This window comes from Salmo salar, chromosome 15, assembly GCF_965601325.2.
Source record: "Salmo salar chromosome 15, fSalSal1, whole genome shotgun sequence".
Lineage (NCBI taxonomy): Eukaryota > Metazoa > Chordata > Actinopteri > Salmoniformes > Salmonidae > Salmo > Salmo salar.
Genome location: NC_138305.1, coordinates 74108656 through 74131082, shown reverse-complemented (window position 1 = coordinate 74131082; position 22427 = coordinate 74108656). Strand labels below are relative to the sequence as shown.

The 22427-nt window shown below is 43.5% G+C and overlaps 1 protein-coding gene across 5 annotated transcripts in view; it reads left to right on the top strand.

Moving 5' to 3' along the window:
- The first annotated feature begins 443 nt into the window (after positions 1-443).
- Positions 444-22427, top strand: part of LOC106572235 (polyhomeotic-like protein 2) — a 44936-nt gene continuing 22952 nt past the window's right edge. For 4 of the 5 annotated variants that reach the window (XM_014146248.3, XM_014146246.3, XM_014146245.3 and 1 more), the window contains exons 1-3: positions 444-545; positions 16158-16368; positions 18507-18701. In XM_014146248.3, the coding sequence (XP_014001723.3) occupies positions 16219-16368; positions 18507-18701 (345 nt within the window). In that variant the 5' untranslated portion in view covers positions 444-545; positions 16158-16218. Of the gene's footprint in view, positions 546-16157; positions 16369-17360; positions 17530-18506; positions 18702-22427 lie in introns of those variants that run through there. The other variant, XM_014146249.3, reaches the window with a different exon arrangement.

Here is a 22427-nt window from a genome sequence, read left to right as displayed (position 1 = left end):
TGGACCATAAACGCAAGGCCGTCAAGCTTTAGAAGTTCTATATAGTCCCCTATAATGACTCTCTCTCTCTCTCTCTCTCTCACACACGCACAAGACACACACACACACACACATTGTAATGCACTTGCATGTTACTCTATGAACGCACAGCAATATCAGACCCACTCACACACACCATAACCAAACTCCAATTTTATGGGAGATGCAGTAACATCACAAGTAAGGGTTAAATCTCTCTGTGCTACCATGGAGACAATGACAGGCATTCTGTACTACAGCCGTGTCATCGCCATTCTACAAGACAACAAGGGAGGAGGGCCAGGGGGAAGGGGGAAGCCCACAGGGTAATAGATGCTAACCATTGGTTCATTTGAATCACATGACTGCTTTTGGAATTCTAATTCATACAGGATTTTTTCCCACCTCCAGCTCCTCCTCTACCCTTGGTCTATTCTGAGGCTGGCAGAGCAAGACCCAGATATGGTGTAGTATAACAGGAAAGAAACAAGAAACCTGTACAGCATGGAGGGAGGCCTGTGTTGAAGGTACGGAAGCGTGGCTTTGTGTCTTTTTGAAAGTAATTTTTCATGCCTTGCTGCTGCTGTAACTATTACTCTGGCTCTGTTGTGTGCTTGTTGTTGGAGCATGTGTGCATGATTTACTGTTTGCACATGTGTATGTGTGCATGTGTGTGAATTGGTACATGTGGATTCTCTGCAAGTGTTGTTGGTGTAAGTGTGCGTGCTTGTGTGTGTGTGTGTGTGTGTGTGTGTGTGTGTGTGTGTGTGTGTGTGTGTGTGTGTGTGTGTGTGTGTGTGTGTGTGTTTGTGTGCCTCTCAAGGAACATGCCGTCTGCAGTCTCTTCAGCACTCTATTCAGACACTTAAGTCTGACCTGGACAGTATTGGAACAGTTCTGTAAAGATTTTAGACTTTTATTTACATTTGTCAAGTGTATCAGGGACTGACTTGATTCAAATCATGGCATTCTTGTCGAATGGGCTCTCTATTCATGGGTCCAAAGTAGACAGACTGTCAAGTTGGTTGAGGATCAACACATGCCATTTCTGTTAGGACTGTCTTATGACAGCTTAAAGCATCTCCTTTTACTATCATGTCAAACTCACATGCCACTCCCCCAACACATACACACGGAGTAATGTAAAAAAAAAAAAAAAAAAAGGCATGCTTTCGGAACCATTTGATGTTTGCATTGAAAGACCAGTGAGTGAAGGCCTGTAGACGTTGAGTACAGACAGACTACATTTACCCAGATTGAAATTGTAGACCTATAACCTGTATGAACACTGATCATAAAAGATCTGTGGGAGAGCTTCTGACAGCCGAGGCAGCAGTTACTCAGTGTAACTCAGTGTGTCGTTAGGAAGTGAGTGTCGACAGGTTGGAGTGCCTCGGCTCTGATGAGGTATGGCCCTGTCCCCTCTCCCCCTCTGGGCAAGGCAGCTGGCCTGGAGGGTCTGGAGGTCTGGGAGCAGATGAAAGTGACTCCTTCTCACATCCAGGTGTTATTCCTTCTGGTCCCGCTGGTCCCTATTCTCTCTCTCTCTCTCTCTCTCTCTCTCTCTCTCTCTCTCTCTCTCTCTCTCTCTCTTCCTCCTCTCTCTCTCTCTCTCTCCTCCTCTCTCTCTCCTCAATTCAATTCAAAGGGCTTTATTAGCATGGGAAACATATGTTCACATTGCAAGAGAAATAGATGATAAACAAAAGTGAAATAAACAATAAAAAATAAACAGGTAACATTACACTCACAAAAGTTCCAAAGGAATAGAGACATTTCAAATGTCATATTATGGCTATATACAGTGTTGTAACGATGTAGAAAAGGGAAAAGAAATAAACATAAATATGGGTTGTATTTATAATGGTGTTTGGTCTACACTGGTTGCCGTTTTCTTGTGGCAACAGGTCACACATATTGCTGCTGTGATTGCACACTGTGGCATTTCATCCAATCAATATGGGAGTTGAACAAAATTGCATTCGTTTTCGAATTCTTTGTGTGTCTGTGTAATCTGAGGGAAATAATATGGTCATACATTTGGCAGGAGGTTAGGATGTGCAGCTCGGTTTGGGCAGTGTGCACATAGCCTGTCTTCTCTTGAGAGCCAGGTCTGCCTACGGCGACCTTTCTCAATAGCAGTGCTATGCTCACTGAGTCTGTACATAGTCAAAGCTATCCTTAATTTTGGGTCAGTCACAGTTGTCAGGTATTCTGCAACTGTGTACTCTCTGTTTAGGGCCAAATAGCATTCTAGTTTGCTCCTTTTTGTTAATTATTTTCAATGTGTCAAGTAATTCTATTTTTGTTTTCTCATGATTTGGTTGGATCTAAATGTGTTGTTGTCCTGGGGCTCTGTGGGGTCTGTTTGTGTTTTCTCTCTATATCTCCCCTTACAAAAAAAAACCACACGTGATTTTCGGACACGTGTGAAGTTTCACATGTTAATTTTGAGCTTCAGAGGCAAACCGGCAGTGGGATGCAGGGTGCTATGTTGCTGGAATGAATGCCAAAACTTGCAACTGGAAAAAAAGGCAGTGAAAGCAAAGGCCAGGGTAATATAACCAAAGAGAGGGAAAATTGCAGGAAAGAGGGAGGCGTTTTATTTCATTGAAATTGTTACCTTACAATATTTTGTTTTGCTATCAATACTTTAGGGTTTATGTTTTGCTTTCAATATCATATTTTATGTTTGCAATAGTACACATTTTTTTCTCGACTTCAGAAGTTTTGCTTGATATTAACGGCACAAAAGTAACTCACTCACTAGAGGATTGCACCAGATAATAACACTATGACTCAATTAAAGGTGTTTAAAGCAGCAATCCTTAACTGAACTGCCAAAAGTACAGTAAAAAGCTGAGGGATGGGGCTGGAGAAATGCAACCTTTCTCAAATCCATAGACTACGCTATGGATGCAAGGACTGACCATCCATGATATCCAAATGATAGTTTTACCATGTTTTTAGGCTGTACAGTGGATATTTACATTTACTTTGCTTATAAACATTGGAGTAAAACAAGCTTATATTTTGGGTTTTGATGAGGTATGACAGCTGAATTAAGCTCATGAGTCATTTATTTGTTATATTCTTCAAGAATCAATGGGTACATATCATTCATTTATAAGTCCAAAAATGGACGCAGCAAGTAAGGATTGCCCCTTTAACAGGCAGTGACCTTCATACAGCACAACGATGTCACCATTTGAATGTGATCTATTAACCTGGCCCCAAAAATGTATTCTGTCCACTGTTCCGAGAATGTCCCGCATTTCGGCTTTTTCAATGTGGTCAACCTAATTCCACCAGTGGAAACATTGCTACTGCAATATGTTACCACCATCGTTTCACATGTGAGGAGAATAACATTATTTCAACCCTACATGTGAACTTGCCATAACTTTCAATTCCATAACTGAAAGTGAGATTTTCACATCTGGAGTTTTCTTACATGTGAAACTGCAAATTAGATTTCCACTTTCACATCTAAAAGTGCAAGTTCACATGTGAAAAACAATCACGTGTTAAAATCTAAGTTGCAGTTTCATATGTGAAAAACGTTCACGTGAAAATTTCATGTGAAACTGCATATTCGATTTTCAAATTTCATATGTGAAACTGAAATTCACATGTGAGGTGAAAACATGTTATTCTCACATGTGAAAAGGTGGTGTTAACATGTGAATTGAACATGTGCACATGTGAAAATTTGTTTTTTGTCATGTCAAATTTAAGCTCAACATGTGAGAACAGCTAATTCACTTATGAAACTGCAAATTTGGCGTGCTATTTTGTAAGGGTCATTATCAGAGGAGGCTGATGGCAGACTCATTGTGATTGCTGGAATGGAATAAATGGAACGGTATCAAACACATCAAACATATGGAACCAAAATGAGCCCGTCTCCTATAACTCCTCCCACCAGCCTCCTCTGGTCTCTATGTTTTCTCTCTCTCTTTCTCTCTCCCTCTCATTCACTCCCTCCCTCCATGTGTTCCCAGTAAAGCTCCCTAGTTTCCAAACTTGGGAGCAGGCACACGCACATCTGATTGAAGTTAGTCTCTCATCTGTCCTGCATCTCTTTGGACTGTAGGCAAGCAGAAACACACACACCTGCAGGAGGCATGGTGCACATAAACTCCGTTTATTTGTATGAACATAACAAGATTCAACAACTGAGACATAAACTGAACAAGTTCCACAGACATGTGACTAACAGAAATTGAATAATTTGTCCCTGAACAAAGGGGGGGTGAAAATCAAAAGAAACAGTCAGTATCTGGTGTGGCCACCAGCTGCATTAAGTACTGCAGTGCATCTCCTCCTCATGGACTGCACCAGATTTGCCAGTTCTTGCTGTGAGATGTTACCCCCCTCTTCCACCAAGGCACCTGCAAGATCCCAGACATTTCTGGGGGAAATGGCCCTAGCCCTCATTCTCCGATCCAACAGGTCCCAGACGTGCTCAATGGGATTGAGACCTGGGCTCTTCGCTGACCATGGAAGAACACTGACATTCCTGTCTTGCAGGAAATCACGCACAGAACGAGCAGTATGGCTGATGGCATTTTCATGCTAGAGGGTCATGTCAGGATGAGCCTGCAGGAAGGGTACCACATGAGGGAGGAGGATGTCTTCCCTGTAACGCACAGCATTGAGATTGCCTACAATGACAACAAGCTCAGTCCGATGATGCTGTGACACACCGCCCCAGATCATGACGGACCCTGCACCTCCAAATCGATCCCGCTCCAGAGTACAAGCCTCAGTGTAACGCTCATTCCTTCAATGGTAAACGCAAATTCACCCCTGGTGAGACAAAACCACGACTTGTCAATGAAGAGTACTTTTTGCCTGTCCTGTCTGGTCCAGCAATGGTGGGTTTGTGCCCATAGGCGACGTTGTTGCCGGTGATGTCTGGTGAGGACCTGCCTTACAACAGGCCTACAAGCCCTCAGTCCAGCCTCTCTCAGTTTATTGCGAACAGTCTGACCACTGATGGAGGGATTGTGCGTTCCTGGTGTAACTCGGGCAGTTGTTGTTTCCATCCTGTACCTGTCCTGCAGGTGTGATGTTCGGATGTACCGATCCTGTGCAGGTGTTGTTACACGTGGTCTGCCACTGCGAGGACGAACAGCTGTCCGTCCTGTCTCCCTGTAGTGCTGTGTTAGTCATCTCACAGTACGGACATTGCAATTTATTGCCCTGGCCACATCTGCAGTCCTTATGCCTCCTTGCAGCATGCCTAAGGCACGTTTACGCAGATGAGCAGGGACCCTGGGCATCTTTCTTTTGGTGTTTTTCAGAGCCAGTAGAAAGGCCTCTTTAGTGTCCTAAATGTCCATAACGGTAACCTTAATTGCCTACCGTCTGTAGGCTGTTAGTGTCTTAATGACTGTTCCACAGGTGCATGTTCATTAATTGTTTATGGTTCATTGAACAAGCATGGGAAACAGTGTTTAAACCCTTTACAATGAAGATCTGTGAAGTTATTTGGATTTTTATGAATTATCTTTGAAAGACAGGGTCCTGAAAAAGGAATGTTTCTTTTTTTGCTGAGTTTATGTTATAGCATGTGGCGGTTTTGGGCAGCAATGTGGATTTGAGTGCATCCATCTGAATTCCTCTCATTTTCCCCTCAACAGCACACAAACACTACCTCTTCCTTACCTTGAGTAGCAGCACATTTTTATGCAAATGAGCCTAGGAAAATCGATGCAATCAATATTATTTTGCACATTTCAATTTTGCTCTTGTACATTTGCTACATCCAGGTGCAGTAGTTCCAACTTTTATCCTTAATTTTTTTGCTTTCTGATCACAACAGTTGAATACCTTTGTCTAAATGAATCCTTTATATTAATACATGTGTTGTGACTGAATGTTTATGAGCTATGACCCTCAGAAAGTGGAGGGAGGAGCACTTCAGATGAGAATGACTATCACCATCACTCACAGTCTTCCTCCTTCACATTAGCCACAGCACGAGGTGCTGCATTCGCATCCTCAACACCATCACTAAGCCGCTCTCTCTCTACATTGCTCTACAATCAATGAAACCATGACAACACAGGCTGTATATCACTCTGCCTTGTCTCACACAAAAGGCCCTCCTCTGGCAGACAAAGCAGGCAGGTTTATTGGGGGGGTCTTAAGGAAATGAGGGCCAATAATCTCCCCCTGCCTGCCTGCCCAGTGGTCCTGGCCACTAAGAGAGAGTTTTTTCCCCTCACACAACACATCCACTGATAGAATTCAGAATCTCTTTATAAGGGCTACCCTAAACAAGGGTTGTAAGGTTTACTCCCCAAAAATACATATACCAGCAGTAGTGTTCAGTTCAGATTGAAGTCACAGGTATGGTGTTTATAAATTGGAAATACTCTGGTTCCCCCTAAAAAGGAGTTGTCCCCCGCCCACCATTTTGGAGGTTGAAATGTAATCAATTTCTTCTGATGTCATCATTGTCATAATTTTCACCACTTACAGTATATAAATGAGAGAAGTGCTGGTGTCGGTAGTGGGCCAAGCTTCGGATGTACATTGACTGACTGCAGAGTACAGCGTAGTTTGGGTATTTCCACTGTAGCCAGACAGAAGGCAGTCACTGTATGGTATAAGCTACCCTGGGGAGGGCACATCATAAAGCCAGTCAAAGCTCTTGCTGGGGGCAGTGAGGTAAGAGTTAGCTTTGTCCGTAGTTTACAAGCCCTCCCCCTCAGCCCACACCACACACCACACCACATGGGCATCATGATTCATGGTTTCCTTTTTAACAATACACTTATTACAGTTCATCAAGACGTACTTGACTTTATTACACGTGGGGTACCACAGGGATCCATTGTTGGCCCATCAAGTGAGGGCCAGCACCCCAGAATTGTGTTTGTGTGTGATAAGATACCACATTTGAAATGTAGGCTGTATGAATGATGTTTGCCTGTGCTGTGTGTCTGTTATTGCTGGGAGGAGCAGACCACACCTTTTGACACTCCACCATGCTGAGATAGAGACAGGAGCTGAGGTGTCAGCCAGTGGTGGAAAAGTACCTAATTGTCATACTTGAGTAAAATTAAGATACCTTAATAGAAAATGAATCAAATAAAAGTGAACGTTACCCAGTAAAATACTAGTTGAGTATTAAATATACTAAATATACTAAGTATCAAAAGGAAATATAACTGCTAAAATATACTTAATTATCAAAAGAAAAAGTACAAATAATTTCAAATTCCTTATATTAAGTAAACCAGAAAGCCATGGGCACACTCCAACGCTCAGACATCATTTACATCATTTAGTGAGTCCGCCAGATCAGAGGCAGTAGGGATGACCAGGGATGTTCTCTTGATAATTGTGTGAATTGGATCATTTTCCTGTCCTGCTAAGCATTCAAAATGTAGAGTACTTTTGGATGCCAGGGGAAATGTATGCAGTAAAGAGTTACTTATTTTGTTAAGGAATGTAGTGAAGTCAATGTTGTCAAAAATATAAATAATAAAGTAAAGTACACATACCCTCCCCAAAAAACGACTTAACTAGTACATTAAAGTATAGTATTTTTACCTAAGTTATTTACACCACTGGTGTCAGCAATGGCACCCTTCACCTGCTCACTCATTCTCTCTCTCTTTCTGGTGTGAGGGGAAACAGAACGCCATGTTGCATTGTCATTGGGAGACGTCTGCATTAATGGAGGGTCCATTAGACGTACTCTACGTTTATTTCACTAATTCATGTCCATGGATTCAATGGGTGGACCAGTGTGTTTGTAGGTGCCGTACGTCATGCACAAAATTGGATGGAATAGGTTTGCTTTGTCTGAGTGTGTGTGTGTGTGTGTGTGTGTGTGTGTGTGTGTGTGTGTGTGTGTGTGTGTGTGTGTGTGTGTGTGTGTGTGTGTGTGTGTGTGTGTGTGTGTGTGTGACACGCCATGGCATGTGGATGTCTTTGTCACACTCCCATTTGTCAGCCGTATGGTGTAGAAACTGCAGTTGGTGTAGAGATGTTGGTGTAGCTGTTCTTCCACCAGAAGTTCAGAATTGAACTGGAACTTTATGAGGCTTACTCCCTAACTCCCCTCACCCTCTAGCTTCAATTAACCCTCTGCCAGCCCCCTCCCTGCCAAACCCCCCCCTGGAAGCTCCAGTGAGAGAGGAGGAGGAGGGTGGTGTTCTTTGAAGTGTGTTTCCATAATGGAAGCACCAGGAGTCCCAGGGTTAAGTTCCAGTAGGCCGAAGTACCGCCGCAACGCGTTATATTTTACAGTGAAGGCTGCAGCAGAAGCTCTTTTGTCCGCGAATGCGTCGGGAACAACGGTTGGCTAGTGGCTCCTGGGGAAACTCGTGAAGGCTCTTATATCTCTTGGTTCACTTACTGTATGCCCAGGCAGATGATTGTATATAAATTCGTTCTTATGAGCAGAATATTGTATAAAATATATATTTTTAAATGAGCTGCATTCATTGCCTTTATTTAATTAATAAAATAGGGTTGTACGAATAACTTGAAAAATGTAATCCATAAGCCTACTAATACATTAATTCATTAATTAAAACGTGCACATATAAAGAAAAGTTACTTCAACCTTGTAATAATACATTTTCTTTCAATTTGTTCCATTGAATATAATTATCAATATAATAAAACTAGGCCTAGGCAAGACAGGCTCCTTCCTCAGCGCCACCATCTTTTCCATTGTCTTTAGCAGGGGCTGTGCAGATTCATTCATTTTCAGCACAGTTTTTTGGTATTAATTTTCAGCACATCATGATGAGTTTTTTAGGATAGGCAAATAATTACAGGTTATGCACCGCTGTTTGTCGGCAGCACAGTAAATCTTTCCATTGATTGGAGGAATATTAGGCTATAGAGATTGGCACCAATAGCTGTTACGGAGTCTAGTTGAAAGGTAATCGACTAGGTGGGCTGTTCTTCGGACCCCGTATGTAGGGTTCTTGTACAATGCTTCAACAAGGCTATTAAACTTGACATTTGTGTCTGTCTTTATTCTTTTATCCAATATATCATACTGAAACATGGTATCAGAAGTGTCTTGAAAACCACGTTTGTTATTTTTGTAGCTATGTACAGTATATAGTGGCTTGCGAAAGTATTCACCCCCTTGGCATTTTTCCTAGTTTGTTGCCTTACAACCTGGAATTAACATTGCCTTTTGGGGGGGTTGTATCATTTGATTTACACAACATGCCTACCACTTTGAAGATGCAAAATATTTTTTCTTGTGAAACAAACAAGAAATAAGACAAAAAAAAACAGAAAACTTGATTGTGCATAACTATTCACCCTCCCCAAAGTCAATACTTTGTAGAGCCAACTTTTGCAGAAATTACAGCTGCAAGTCTCTTGGGGTATGTCTCTATAAGCTTGGCACATCTAGCCACTGGGATTTTTTCCCATTCTTCAAGGCAAACTGCTCCAGTTCCTTCAAGTTGGATGGGTTCTGCTGGTGTACAGCAGTATTGAAGTCATACCACAGATTCTCAATTGGATTGGGATCTGGGCTTTGACTATGCCATTCCAAGACATTTAAATGTTTCCCCTTAAACCACTCAAGTGTTGCTTTAGCAGTATGCTTAGGGTCATTGTCCTGCTGGAAGGTGAACCCGCATCCCAGTCTCAAATCTCTGGAAGACTGAAACAGGTTTCCCTCAAGAATTTTCCTGTATTTAGCGCCATCCATCATTCCTTCAATTCTGACCAGTTTCCCAGTCCCTGCCGATGAAAAACATCTCCACCGCATGATGCTGCAACCACCATGCTTCGCTCTGGGGATAGTGTTCTCGGGGTGATAAGAGGTGTTGTGTTTGCACCAGTCATAGCATTTTCCTTGATGGACAAAAAGCAAAATTTTAGTCTCATCTGACCAGAGTACATTCTTCCATATATTTGGGGAGTCTCCCACATGCCTTTTGGCGAACACCAAACGTGTTAGCTTATTTTTTTCTTTAAGCAATGGCTTTTTTCTGGCCACTCTTCCATAAAGCCCAGCTCTGTGGTCCTATGGAAAGATATAATCTCCGCTGTGGAGCTTTGCAGCTCCTTCAGGGTTATCTTTGGTCTCTTTGTTGCCTCTCTGATTAATGACCTCCTTGCCTGGTCCGTGAGTTTTGGTGGGTGACACTCTCTTTTGGGAGGTTTGTTGTGGTGCCATATTCTTTCCATTTTTTAATAACGGATTTAATGGTGCTCCGTGGGATGTTTAAAGTTTCTGATATTTTTTTATAACCCAACCCTGATCTGTACTTCTCCACAACTTTGTCCCTGACCTGTTTGGAGAGCTCCTTGGTCTTCATATTGTCGCTTGCTTAGTGGTGACGCTTGCTTAGTGGTGTACCAGACTCGGGGGCCTTTCAGAACAGGTTTATATATACTGAGATCATGTGACACTTAGATTGCACACAGGTGGACTTTATTTAACTAATTATGTGACTTCTGAAGGTAATTGGTTGCTCCAGATCTTATTTAGGGGCTTCATAGCAAAGGGGGGGAATACATATGCACGCACCACTTTTCCATTTTTTATTTAAAAAATTGAAACAAGTTATTTTTTTCATTTCACTTCACCAATTTGGACTATTTTGTGTATGTCCATTACATGAAATTCAAATAAAAATCTATTTAAATTACAGGTTGTAATGCAACAAAATAGGAAAAACGCCAAGGGGGATGAATAATTTTGCAAGGCACTGTAGGTGCAGTTACATTCCATATGTGAACAGACTGCTAACTTTAGTCACACCACTGATCACCTCGTTGTTAGCTGGCTAGCTAGCATCACTACCTACCTCGATGGCTGAAGGCAAAGAGATCTCCTATTCCATCGCTATGGCAGCAAACATTCCGCCACCAAATTCCATGGTTCTCACAGGGGACTGGATTACTAATTGGGACAACTTCAGGGACGGATTCGAGGACTATGCGCTTGCGACCAGTATACGTGAGAAACCCAACGAGGTCCACGCGGCAACTCTGAGGAGCTTAATGGGCAGTGAATGCAGGCATATCTACCGGCACAATCTCACCCTCACAGCACGACAACAGAGTGATGCATAGGCCATACTGGATTCATTGGAGAATTATTTCGAACCCGCCAAGAACGTCATTTCCGAACGGTTCGTTTTTGAAAGCTGCAAACAGGAAGAGGGGGACGCAGTACACAACTTTGTAAGCCATTTCAGGGAAAGATCCGCTACTTGTGAATATGGGGGATTGAAAGATTAACTGATTTGTGACAAAATAGTACTGGGAATTGCAAATGAGGACACGCGCCACCGTCTACTAAGAGAGAGAGGCTTAACATTAGTAACTGCCATTGAAATGTGCCGCACTGCCGAAGTAACTGACATGAAAATGAGAGCAATGGAAATCGAAACCCCACCTACTGACGCTGATACTGTTCACGCTGTTGCCAGGCAGACATTCAGACAAAACCAATCGAGGCAGAATAATTCACCACAAATGGTGAACACAGACAGCCCCATAGCATGCAAATACTGTGGAAATGTACACGCACAAGGCATAGAGCACTGCCCTGTCTACGGAAAACCATGCAGAGTTTGTGGAACTAATAATCACTTTGCAAAAGTGTGTCTCAAAAGCGAAAGAAGGGTGAGGGAGGGCAAAATTCACTGTGTTAATGATGTCACTCAGTGTTCAGAACAGTGAAAGTGACATTTCCATGCATGAATCCATTGGTGCTGTACACTCAAGAACAAGAAATTGTTTGTGACTGTCAAGGTGTTGGGTGCGTACTGGTAGCGAAGTCAGGTGCAGGAGAGCAGAGAGTTGTGAACAGGCGCACACTTTATTGAGGCAGGAGAAAACAGCAGATGGACGCAACTGCATCAAAACCTCCAGCCACAATAGCAAAAGTGCAGAGCGCAAAACACAGTCACAAAAGCTAATGATATCAAAATAAACATACTACGTGCAATAACACGGATCATAAACACCAGCCTGGCGCGTAACCTCAAACACGTAACACGAAACAATTTCACACAAAGACATGGGGGGAACAGAGGAATAAATACATGCAGTGTGATTGGGAATGTAAACCAGGTGTGCAGGGAACAAGATAAAACAAATGGAACAATGAAAAATGGAGCGACGATGGCTAGAAAGCCGGTGACGTTGACCGCCGAACGCCGCCTGAACAAGGAGAGGAGCCGACTTCGGCGGAAGTCGTGACAGTGACACTACGATTACACAACAAGCTGCAACAATGTCAACTGGTTTCCGGTGCTATGTGCAACGTAATGAGTTACAAAGACAAAATCAATCTGGCACCTGACACACATCTCTTGCCCAGCAATACTAGCCTAAAGCTGTATTCAGGAGAGCTAATGGGCTCTATGGGCATCTTTGAAACCGAATGTGTTATTTGGGGACACAAACACAAGCTGGAGTTTGAGATCGTGAAAACCAGTCAACATCCTCTCCTCTCAGGCTCTACATGCGAGCGCCTGGGACTGATGCAATTCACCGTACCAAATTATCTGCACATCGTGGTGCATGTCCAGCATGGACCCCTGATATCAGCAGATATGACAATGTATTCAATGGGCCCATTGAATCAGTACCTGGGGAGGTACACTTTGAATTGGATGAGAGCATCACTCCAGTCCAGTGTGCTCCTCGCAATGAGCACATTGCAATGAAAGTGGCTGTGAAAGCCCTGCTGGACAAGTATGAGGCCAATGGCCACATGACATCTGTGACTGAATCAACTGACAATATGGTCTTAGTGAAAAAGCCAGAGAAGCTGAGGGTCTGTATCGACCCAAAGCATCTGAACCAAGCACTGAAGCGCTCCCACTACATCATGCCGACACTGGAGGATGTCCTCTACAAGTTTTCCAAGGCTAGGATTTTCACCACAAGATGCATTTCTTCAATGCAAGCTGGACGAAGAAAGCAGCTTCATGACTACCTGGACACTCTGAGGTCATAATAGCTGGCTCAAGCTCTGATTTGGTGTGTCAGTGGTGACTGAGGTATACCAACGCAAGCAGCACGAGTTACTGGCTGGGCTCAAGGGCATTGAACCCATTGCTGAGGATGTCCTGATCGTAGGCTGTGGTGACACAGAGAAAGAAGCAGAACACGACCATGATTTGAAGCTCCTGGCACTGATGGAGCGCTGCTGATCAGTTAAGCTGCGCCTTGGCCTGAAGATGCGTCAGTTCAAGGTGAAAGACGTCAACTTCCATGGCCACATTCTGAAGCCGGACCCAGACAAAGTCAGAGTGATCCTCGATATGCCAAACCCGTCTGACGCAAAAGGAGTGCAGCGTCTCATCGGCTTTGCAAACTATCTTGCAAAGTTCATGCCACGCCTATCAGCAGTCTGTGAGCCTCTGCACCGGTTTCTGGTCAAAGACACACCATAGCACTGGCTACCCAAACACTAGGCCTCAGTGCAGGAGATGAAATCTCTGACTTCATCCATGCCAGTGGATGTTGCGCTACTACGACGTCACGAAGATTGTCACAATCCAGAGCGACTCCAGCCAAAGTGGACTTGGATGCTGCCTTATGCAGGAAGGCCAGCCCATTGCGTTTGCCTCGAGAGCGCTCACCCCCAAAACCCCCAAAACTATGCACAAATTGAGAAAGAGTGCCTCAGCATTGTCTTCTCTTGCCAGCGCTTACATCACTACTTATATGGTCGAGAGCTGGTCACCGCTGATACTGACCACAAACCACTTATTGCCATATTCAGTAAACCTCTCCTCAACGTGCCCAAGAGGCTTCAAAGCATGCTCCTAACTCTGCAAAACTACAGCCTGAAGGTTGTCTACAAGCCAGGACCAGATATGTACATCAGTGACACACTGAGCAGGGCAACAGCACAATGCACAGGCAGAGGCACTGCCTATCAGCGGCATGCCATCTGTTCGCTACAGCAGGAACAACAAGATGTTCAACAGATCAATCAGGCAGACTACTTAAATGTCACAGATCACCGCCTAGCCCAGATCATGCAACACACAGACAAGGACGAACACCTACAGTCACTGAAGTCCACGGTTCTCACAGGTTGGTTGTACCTGAAAGAGGACACCTTTCACAGTGAGAGAATACTAGATCTTTCGAGATGACATCAGCGTGCAAAATGGCATCTTGTTCAGAGGTCAGAAGGTCATTATTCCCAAATCACTACGTCCAGAGATCCTTACTCGCATAGACTCCAGCCACGTTGAAGGTGACACATGCTACCGCCAGGCATGTGAAACATTATACTGGCCAAACATGCAAGCAGAAATAAAATACTTTATCAGCAGCTGTACTACATGCAACGAGTACGCTCATGAATAGCAAAAGGAAACCATGATGTCGTACGAATTGCCCAAAAGGGCCTGGCAAATCGTCAGCATGGACTTATTCTGCCACAGACAAAAGGACTATCTTCTCATTGTTGAACACTACTCTGACTTTTGGGAAATTGAACTGCTCCCTTATTTGTCTGCAGAGACGGTCATAAAGCGCTGCAAGGTGCAGTTTGCAATGCAAGGCCAGGTCATCACGGACAATGACCCACAATTCAATGCACAGTTCAAGCGTTTCACCTCAGAATGGAAGTTTGACCACGTGACCTCCTCTCCAAGACCCAAAGGCAAATGGCAAAGCAGAGTCAGCTTTCAAGATTGCAAAAAACCTGTTACACAGGGCCTTGTGTGACAGCAACAACCCCTGGAAAGCCATCTTACAGTGGAGGAACACACCCACCGAAAACATGGACAGCAGCCCAGCGCAACGCCTTCTGTCCAGACGTCTGAGGACTACCATCCCCGTTGCTAACAAGCTACTTGAGCTCTGCGTCATGGCCACAGAACTGCGCCACAACAGCACCACAGAAAGCAGCTCGCTAAGTGTTTCTACGACCGGACTTGTCGAGACCTACCAGAGCTGGAGGTGGGGAAAACAATAAGGATGAAACCGCTGCCGGGAGACCACACAGGACTTTGGAGGCTGGGCTCGTGCCTACAGAGAGTTGCACCATCTTCTTACCTGGTGGATGTTGGTGGCTCCCTCTATCGTCGCAATCGGGTGGATTGGTGCATAGCAGAGCAGACAACAGACCAGAATACGTCATACACTCACCTCGATGAGCTGTATCACAGTCCAGGCCAAAGGGCAAGGGGTGCAGAATTGAGACATGAGCCAACTGAAGGTGAGGCTTCTACCCCACCAAGCTATCCAGCTCGTGGCCCTCGTACCCCTGTAAAAGCCCATACTTACTCACGGCTGGGTCGGCTGTGTAAGCCACCGGACAGGCTTACTCTGTAAGAAAGGGACTGTGTTAACTTGTCCTCTGTTTGTATATTTTTTAAGATGACAACTGAAGTAAAAAGAAAATGTAATGCTTTTTCAATTGTTATGACTTGACTGTTAAGAATTTAATGTTGTGCCATTATGTTTGCACTTTCTATTGAAAAGGAGGATGTTATGGAGTCTAGTTGATAGGTAATCGACTAGCTGGGCTGTTCCCCGGACCCCGTATGTAGGGACTTGTACAATTCTTCGACAAGGCTATTGATCTTGACTTTTGTGTCTGTCGTTATTATTTTATCCAACATATCATACTGAAACCATAGCCTATTTAAAGTCTGTATCAACAGGCTACCAGTTGCATTTGTTCGATATGAAAAGGAGACGGAAATATGATTGACCTGCACTGCACGTAGGAAAGTGTCCAGACGACTGTGAACTGATTGACCAGTAGGCTAGGCATGAATGTTCTGAAAATCAATCATCTGAAAACAAAACCCATCGAGAGAGAGCAATGTGGTTTAAGGCCTGTGATTAATTTTGATTGGGTTTCTCCAAGTGACTCAATAACGAGCAAATTTGTCTGTAACTCGAGTCGTTTCCCTATCACCTCTCAGAGTGGCCTGCCAGATTGGGGCTAAGGAGTCATGGCTGAGGGGGGAGAGAGTGACCATGTTATCAACACTCTGCTTGTGTTTTATGTGTTTTATGAGACACATGTCCACTAGCTCTGAGTGCAATATTACACCAGAATTGCAACTTATTTTTAAATTAAAGATAAATCTCTCCACTCCCCCACCTCTCTCTCTCTCTCACTCTTTCTCTCGCTCTCTCTCTATCAGTTAGAGGAGTATACGACTAAGCAGTCACCGTGGATTGTGGGAAGTGGAGGCGGAGGGCGACATGCAGAATGAGGCCCAGGGCCCGGCAGCCGCCAGCATCAGTACGACTCCCAGTGTCACCACCAGCCTGGTCACTACTAGCAGCACTGGGAGGCCAACCCTGCCCCACATCTCTGTCTACGCTGGGACCCCAGGTAGACAGACTGCTCAGGTACAGTAGCAGCAATGTTTGTATACGGTATCTCAAAAGTGTGTCCAGTGTGGTGGCATGGGGTTAGTTGAACCCTTCGGTTGTTGCTGTTGCTGTTGATGTTGGTGTTGCTAATGCTGTTGTTTTCACCATTGCAACATAATCCACTTATGAATTTGGATGTTTTGTTGCATCACAACAACAACAATATAGTGCAATAAAGTGACTTTTCACACATGTAAAGCAGCATATGTCTTCAGAAAGCAATACTGTTGTAATAGGAGTTGGAGTTTGTAAGGTGTTATGAAATGGATTTGAAATGGATTTGATCTCCAACCCTGCTCAGTAGTGCAGAACAAGCAGAATTTGCCAGATCTTTACCGCCATCTAGTGGCCAGTTTAAGACTAATGCTATCGGTTGTGAGTCCAGGTTGAGTGTTCAGAGATTGTCTCACTGATGATACTTACATTGAATTATTTTCATACCAGAATATGGTATGTGTTTTTCCTCCAGAAACACATACTTGTCACTGCTCATCGGACACGTCAATGCAAGTGGTGATGTACCGGCATTCAAAGTATATATAAATGTGTATGTGACCAATAACATTTGATTTGATTTGAATGTGCATAAAGGTATCAGCATTAATGATGTTTCAAATACCACCCACAGCAGTCCCACCAGTTAGAGACAAAAGTGCCTACCTGATTGAAGACTCTGTGATCCTGACTATCATATTGAGCACTGAGAATCTAGGTCACAGGTCATTGGTCAACCTCTCTCTCTCTCTCTCTCTCTCTCTCTCTCTCTCTCTCTCTCTCTCTCTCTCTCTCTCTCTCTCTCTCTCTCATCTGCTGTGCAACTCCACATAGACTCTCAGTCAACCTGAGATGCAATGATGTCACTGGTTAATGAGGGCTCCCCATGATATGTGGGAGGGGCCAGTTAGGCTGAGGGAGAGCAGCTATTGGCTCCCAAAGGCAGAACTTCTCTCTTGTGTGGCTAGCCCGGTGCTTGGCTGGTGATTCCAGGTTGGGGAGGATTCTGTCTGAGGATCTCACAGCCCTATAGGTGGAACTTCTATTGCAAGTGATGCAAAGTCGGTTCTAAAGAAAAAGAGAGGGTCTCATCTTATCTAACTCTATGAAGAGAAAGGGGCAATCCCCTGCTATTTGATCAAGGTTTGTTTCAGAGTTTACTGAAGTATTTTTTTTTAAAGATCTCGAAAGTGTGGTACGTAATGAGTTTCATCTGATTACAGCATATCTCATTGATGCTTGTTTTAATTAATCATAAAGAAACAAGTAATTGATAGTTCATTACAATGTAATTACCATTCTACTGTGTACAATCTTAGAAAATGCCAAGTCTGTACCGTAGTATAAAGTGCTACCATGAAGATGGCAAGTTTGCATGTTTTTTCAGTTGCATGGTCTTGGTCTGGTGTAAACAGGGTCCCGGCCAGTGAGGAGTGTGGAGGCAGGCAGGCAGTGATGGAGTAGGGCTGGTCCTCTGGAGGTCAGGGGGGCCTAGGAGGGGGTCTGCTGGGGAATGTGGCTTGGCTGTCAGGCCTCTCTGACAGATGAGGTCTGGGTGACGGGGGAGGGGGGGTGCTGAGTACTGCTGTCAGACACTGGCCCTCTGTCCTCCAGACTTTCTGGGGCCACCATGGAACCACAGAAATGGATGGGTGCCTTTAGGGGGGGAATTTGGGCAATATGCTTTCTGAGGTGTATATATATATGCCTCTCTCTCGCTCTCTCTCCTCTCCATCTTTCATCTCTCCCTCTCTCTCTCTGTGCAGGTGATCCAACAGGCTCTGGTGATCCCTTATCTCTAATATCTATCTCTGTGTGTGTGTGTCTCTCTCTCTCTCTCACATTACTATCTATCTATCTATCTATCTATCTATCTATCTATCTATCTATCTATCTATCTATCTATCTATCTATCTATCTATCTATCTATCTATCTATCTATCTATCTATCTATCTATCTATCTATCTATCTATCTATCTATCTATCTATCTATCTATCTATCTATCTATCTATCTATCTATCTATCTATCTATCTCTCACTCTCTCACTCTCTCACTCTCTCACTCTCTCACTCTCTCACCTTTCCATCTTTCATCTCTCTCTCCCTCTCTCTGTGAAGGTGATCCAACAGGCGCTCCACAGACAACCCAGCACGGCAGCCCAGTACCTGCAGCAGATGTATGCAGCCCAGCAGCAGCACCTCATGCTTCAGACAGCAGCCCTCCAACAGCAGCAGCAGCAGCAGCAGCAGCAGCAGCAGCAGCAGCTGAGCAACGCTCAGCTCCAGAGGCTAGCCGGTGTGCAACAGGTCCATGTAAGTGGTGTGTGAGTGGTGTGTGAGTGATGTGTTTGTGTGTCTATTGGAGCATTGATTGTTTGTGGCCACAGGGGACAAGGAAATTCCAGATTGCACTTTTTTATAGTCACCAATATGTTTGTCCCATGCAGCAATAAAAGCCTAAACTCTGATGTTGCAAACAGCATGGTAACTGAGCCATATGAACCATATGATGAAGATGACAATTCAAAGTGTTACTGATAGAACTATCCTGGTTAAATGAAATGAAATACAGCATATTGACTGATATACTGTGTAACTGAGATGTGGTCAATCTCACCAAAGCAGATCTTGATCGTCTCGACCCAGCTTTCTGCTAAGGTTGGCCTTGTAATACACACTGCTGTCCTGGTGCCCAAAGACTGCCTCTTTATCATAGACATACATTAACCATGTCTCCAAAGTCATGCACACTGGTGATTTCTCTTCTATAGGATGCTGTGTGTGTCAGTGTGTTCATCGACCTTTGACCTGGACCAGGGATTCACAACCTAGGGGGGGACCTTCCTTGATTTGAGTGGCGAAAGAAACTGTTTCTTCTTTTTTACAGTTTGCGATTCTTTATACCGATCTAAACGACGCATAAACCTGTGCTTTCGGCTGTAAAATGTCAGAGGAAGAACCGACTCTGATGCACATGGGAATATCTTTGGTTTGTCTCTATGACATTCAGATGCTGAGGCACGACCTTCTAAAGTAGAGGAGTCAAATAAATTGGACTTTGCTTGGGAGGTAATCTTATACAATATGTGACTCTGTCGCTAACAATTGATTGAATCACATTCGGTAAAAGAGAATATGTATTATTAAATTGAGGGTTCATATAAATTATCATAATAAAACATATCTGGTAACAGAATAACATTTGGGGAAATCGGGTCTAGACTATTTTCCTTATGCATTATTATTATTACTATTATTAAATAGCCTACCTAAAATATGTCATGCATCTTGTTAAACTATGTAGAAGTGCAGGAAATTAACTTAAAAAAAAAAAATCATAGGTCCCACAAACTAAACAAACTCAAGCTGGTGTTGTATTTAATATAGGCTATCTCAATAAACAATAATATAAAATTGTGACATTTTTCAAATGTGAAAAAAGGTTGGGAACCCCTGACCTGGACCATATGATCCCTGGACATACAGGACATAGGTTGATAAGTATTGATCTCAACTCAACTGATTTCTTTACGTCCATCTTTCAAATCCTCCTGGACAGCCATGGATTACACATGCATAATCTGATTTGCTCTCTTTAGTATCGTGTCGTTCAGTGCTCCACGAGATAGACGAGACATTGAAAAGTGATGGTTCTCACGTGGGCCACACATTCTGGATGGGTGTGTTCATTGCAAGTTGGATCAAAAGCAACAGTATTATTAAAAATGCATATTCATTACCTTAATAATAGGCCATTGAACCAAACAAACCCATTCAAAAACAAATGGTGTTACAGTTACATGTCTTTTTTTTGCATTTATTGTTTTAATCAACATTTCAAAACAAGGCATGGGTTCTATTGACTAGCTAGCTGATAGACTGTCGAAAAGACTTCCACACTCTGCCTTCCTTCCCTCCATGTTTACCTGCGATGGGAGCTGCTTCCTGTGGGCTAATGTGTGGATTGATGGAGAGCCCTCTGTGCCTCTCTCTGTCTCTCTCTCTCTCTGAGAATGCCCCCAGGCTTCCTGAGCTCTGACAGTGATGAATGTCTGTGTACCCGGGAGACTGCAAGGCATATACCAGTGCCAAGGGAACCACAGCACACGACATACCTCATATACAGTGAGGTCCAAAAGTATTTGGACAGTGACATTTTGTGTTGTTGTTTTGGCTCTGTGCTCCAGCACTTTGGATTTGAAATGAGACAATGACTATGAGGTTAAACTGCAGACTATCATATATTTGTATATATTCATCCATTTCGGGTGAATCGTTTTGAAATGACAGTGATTACATCAAGCTTGTGTCTACAAACTTGTTGGATACATTTGCAGTTTGTTTTGATTGTTTTAGATAATTTTGTGCCCAATAGAAATGAATAGTAAATAATGTATTTTGTCATTTTGGAGTCACTGTTAATGTAAATAAGAATATATGTTTCTAAACACTTCTAAATTAATATGGATGCTACCATGATTACGGGTGAATGGAGTCCATGTCCTGACTTATGTTTCAGTCTCTCTATCCTGGGGTTCAGGGTATCCACTTTTGTTTAGAAGTCTGTGAGAAATTACAGTGCCATAGACATGGACCTCAATAGCGTGACGTTGAATTGACGTTGAATTGAGTGTGTATCTCAGTAGGAATGGTTAATAGTTAAAGGTCAATTAAAAAAAATAATCTTAATATCAAATCATTTCTGGGTAACCTCACCTTACTGTGATTATTTTTTATTATTATTTTCAATTTTCAACTGAACACTATCTTTCTTATTGGTCTGTTAACTATGTCACCAGGCAGGCTAAAACTCCATCCCACCAAAACTATTCAAACAGCTCTTCCACTAAAAGGGCATTATCCTCATTTTCACAATTTCACAGTATTATTCCAACCTCATAGTGTGGAAATACGGTGAGGGAAAAAAGTATTTGATCCCCTGCTGATTTTGTACGTTTGCTCACTGACAAAGAAAGGATCAGTATATCATTTTAATGGTAGGTTTATTTGAACAGTGAGAGACAGAATAACAACAAAAATATCCAGAAAAACATGTCAAAAATGTTATAAATTGATTTACATTTTATTGAGGGAAATAAGTATTTGACCCCCTCTCAATCAGAAAGATTTCTGGCTCCTAGGTGTCTTTTATACAGGTAACGAGCTGAGATTAGGAGCACACTCTTAAAGGGAGTGCTCCTAACCACAGCTTGTTACCTGTAAAAAAGACACCTGTCCACAGACGCAATCAATCAATCAGATTCCAAACTCTCCACCATGGCCAAGACCAAAGAGCTCTCCAAGGATGTCAGGGACAAGATTGTAGACCTACACAAGGCTGGAATGGGCTACAAGACCATGGCCAAGCAGCTTGGTGAGAAGGTGACAACAGTTGGTGCGATTATTCGCAAATGGAAGAAACACAAAAGAACTGTCAATATCCCTCGGCCTGGGGCTCCATGCAAGATCTCACCTCGTGGAGTTGCAATGAGCATGAGAACGGTGAGGAATCAGCCCAGAACTACACGGGAGGATCTTGTCAATGATCTCAAGGAAGCTGGGACCATAGTCACCAAGAAAACAATTGGTAACACACTACGCCGTGAAGGACTGAAATCCTGCAGCGCCCGCAAGGTCCCCCTGCTCAAGAATACATATACAGGCCCATCTGAAGTTTGCCAATGAACATCTGAATGACTCAGAGGACAACTGGGGAAAGTGTTGTGGTCAGATGAGACCAAAATGGAGCTCTTTGACATCAACTCAACTCGCTGTGTTTGGAGGAGGAGGAATGCTGCCTATGACCACAAGAACACCATCTCCACCGTCAAACATGGAGGTGGAAACATTATGCTTTGGGGGTGTTTTTCTGCTAAGGGGACAGGACAACTTCACCGCATGAAAGGGACGATGGACGGGGCCATGTACCGTCAAATCTTGGGTGAGAACCTCCTTCCCTCAGCCAGGGCATTGAAAATGGGTCGTGGATGGGTATTCCAGCATGACAATGACCCAAAACACATGGCCAAGGCAACAAAG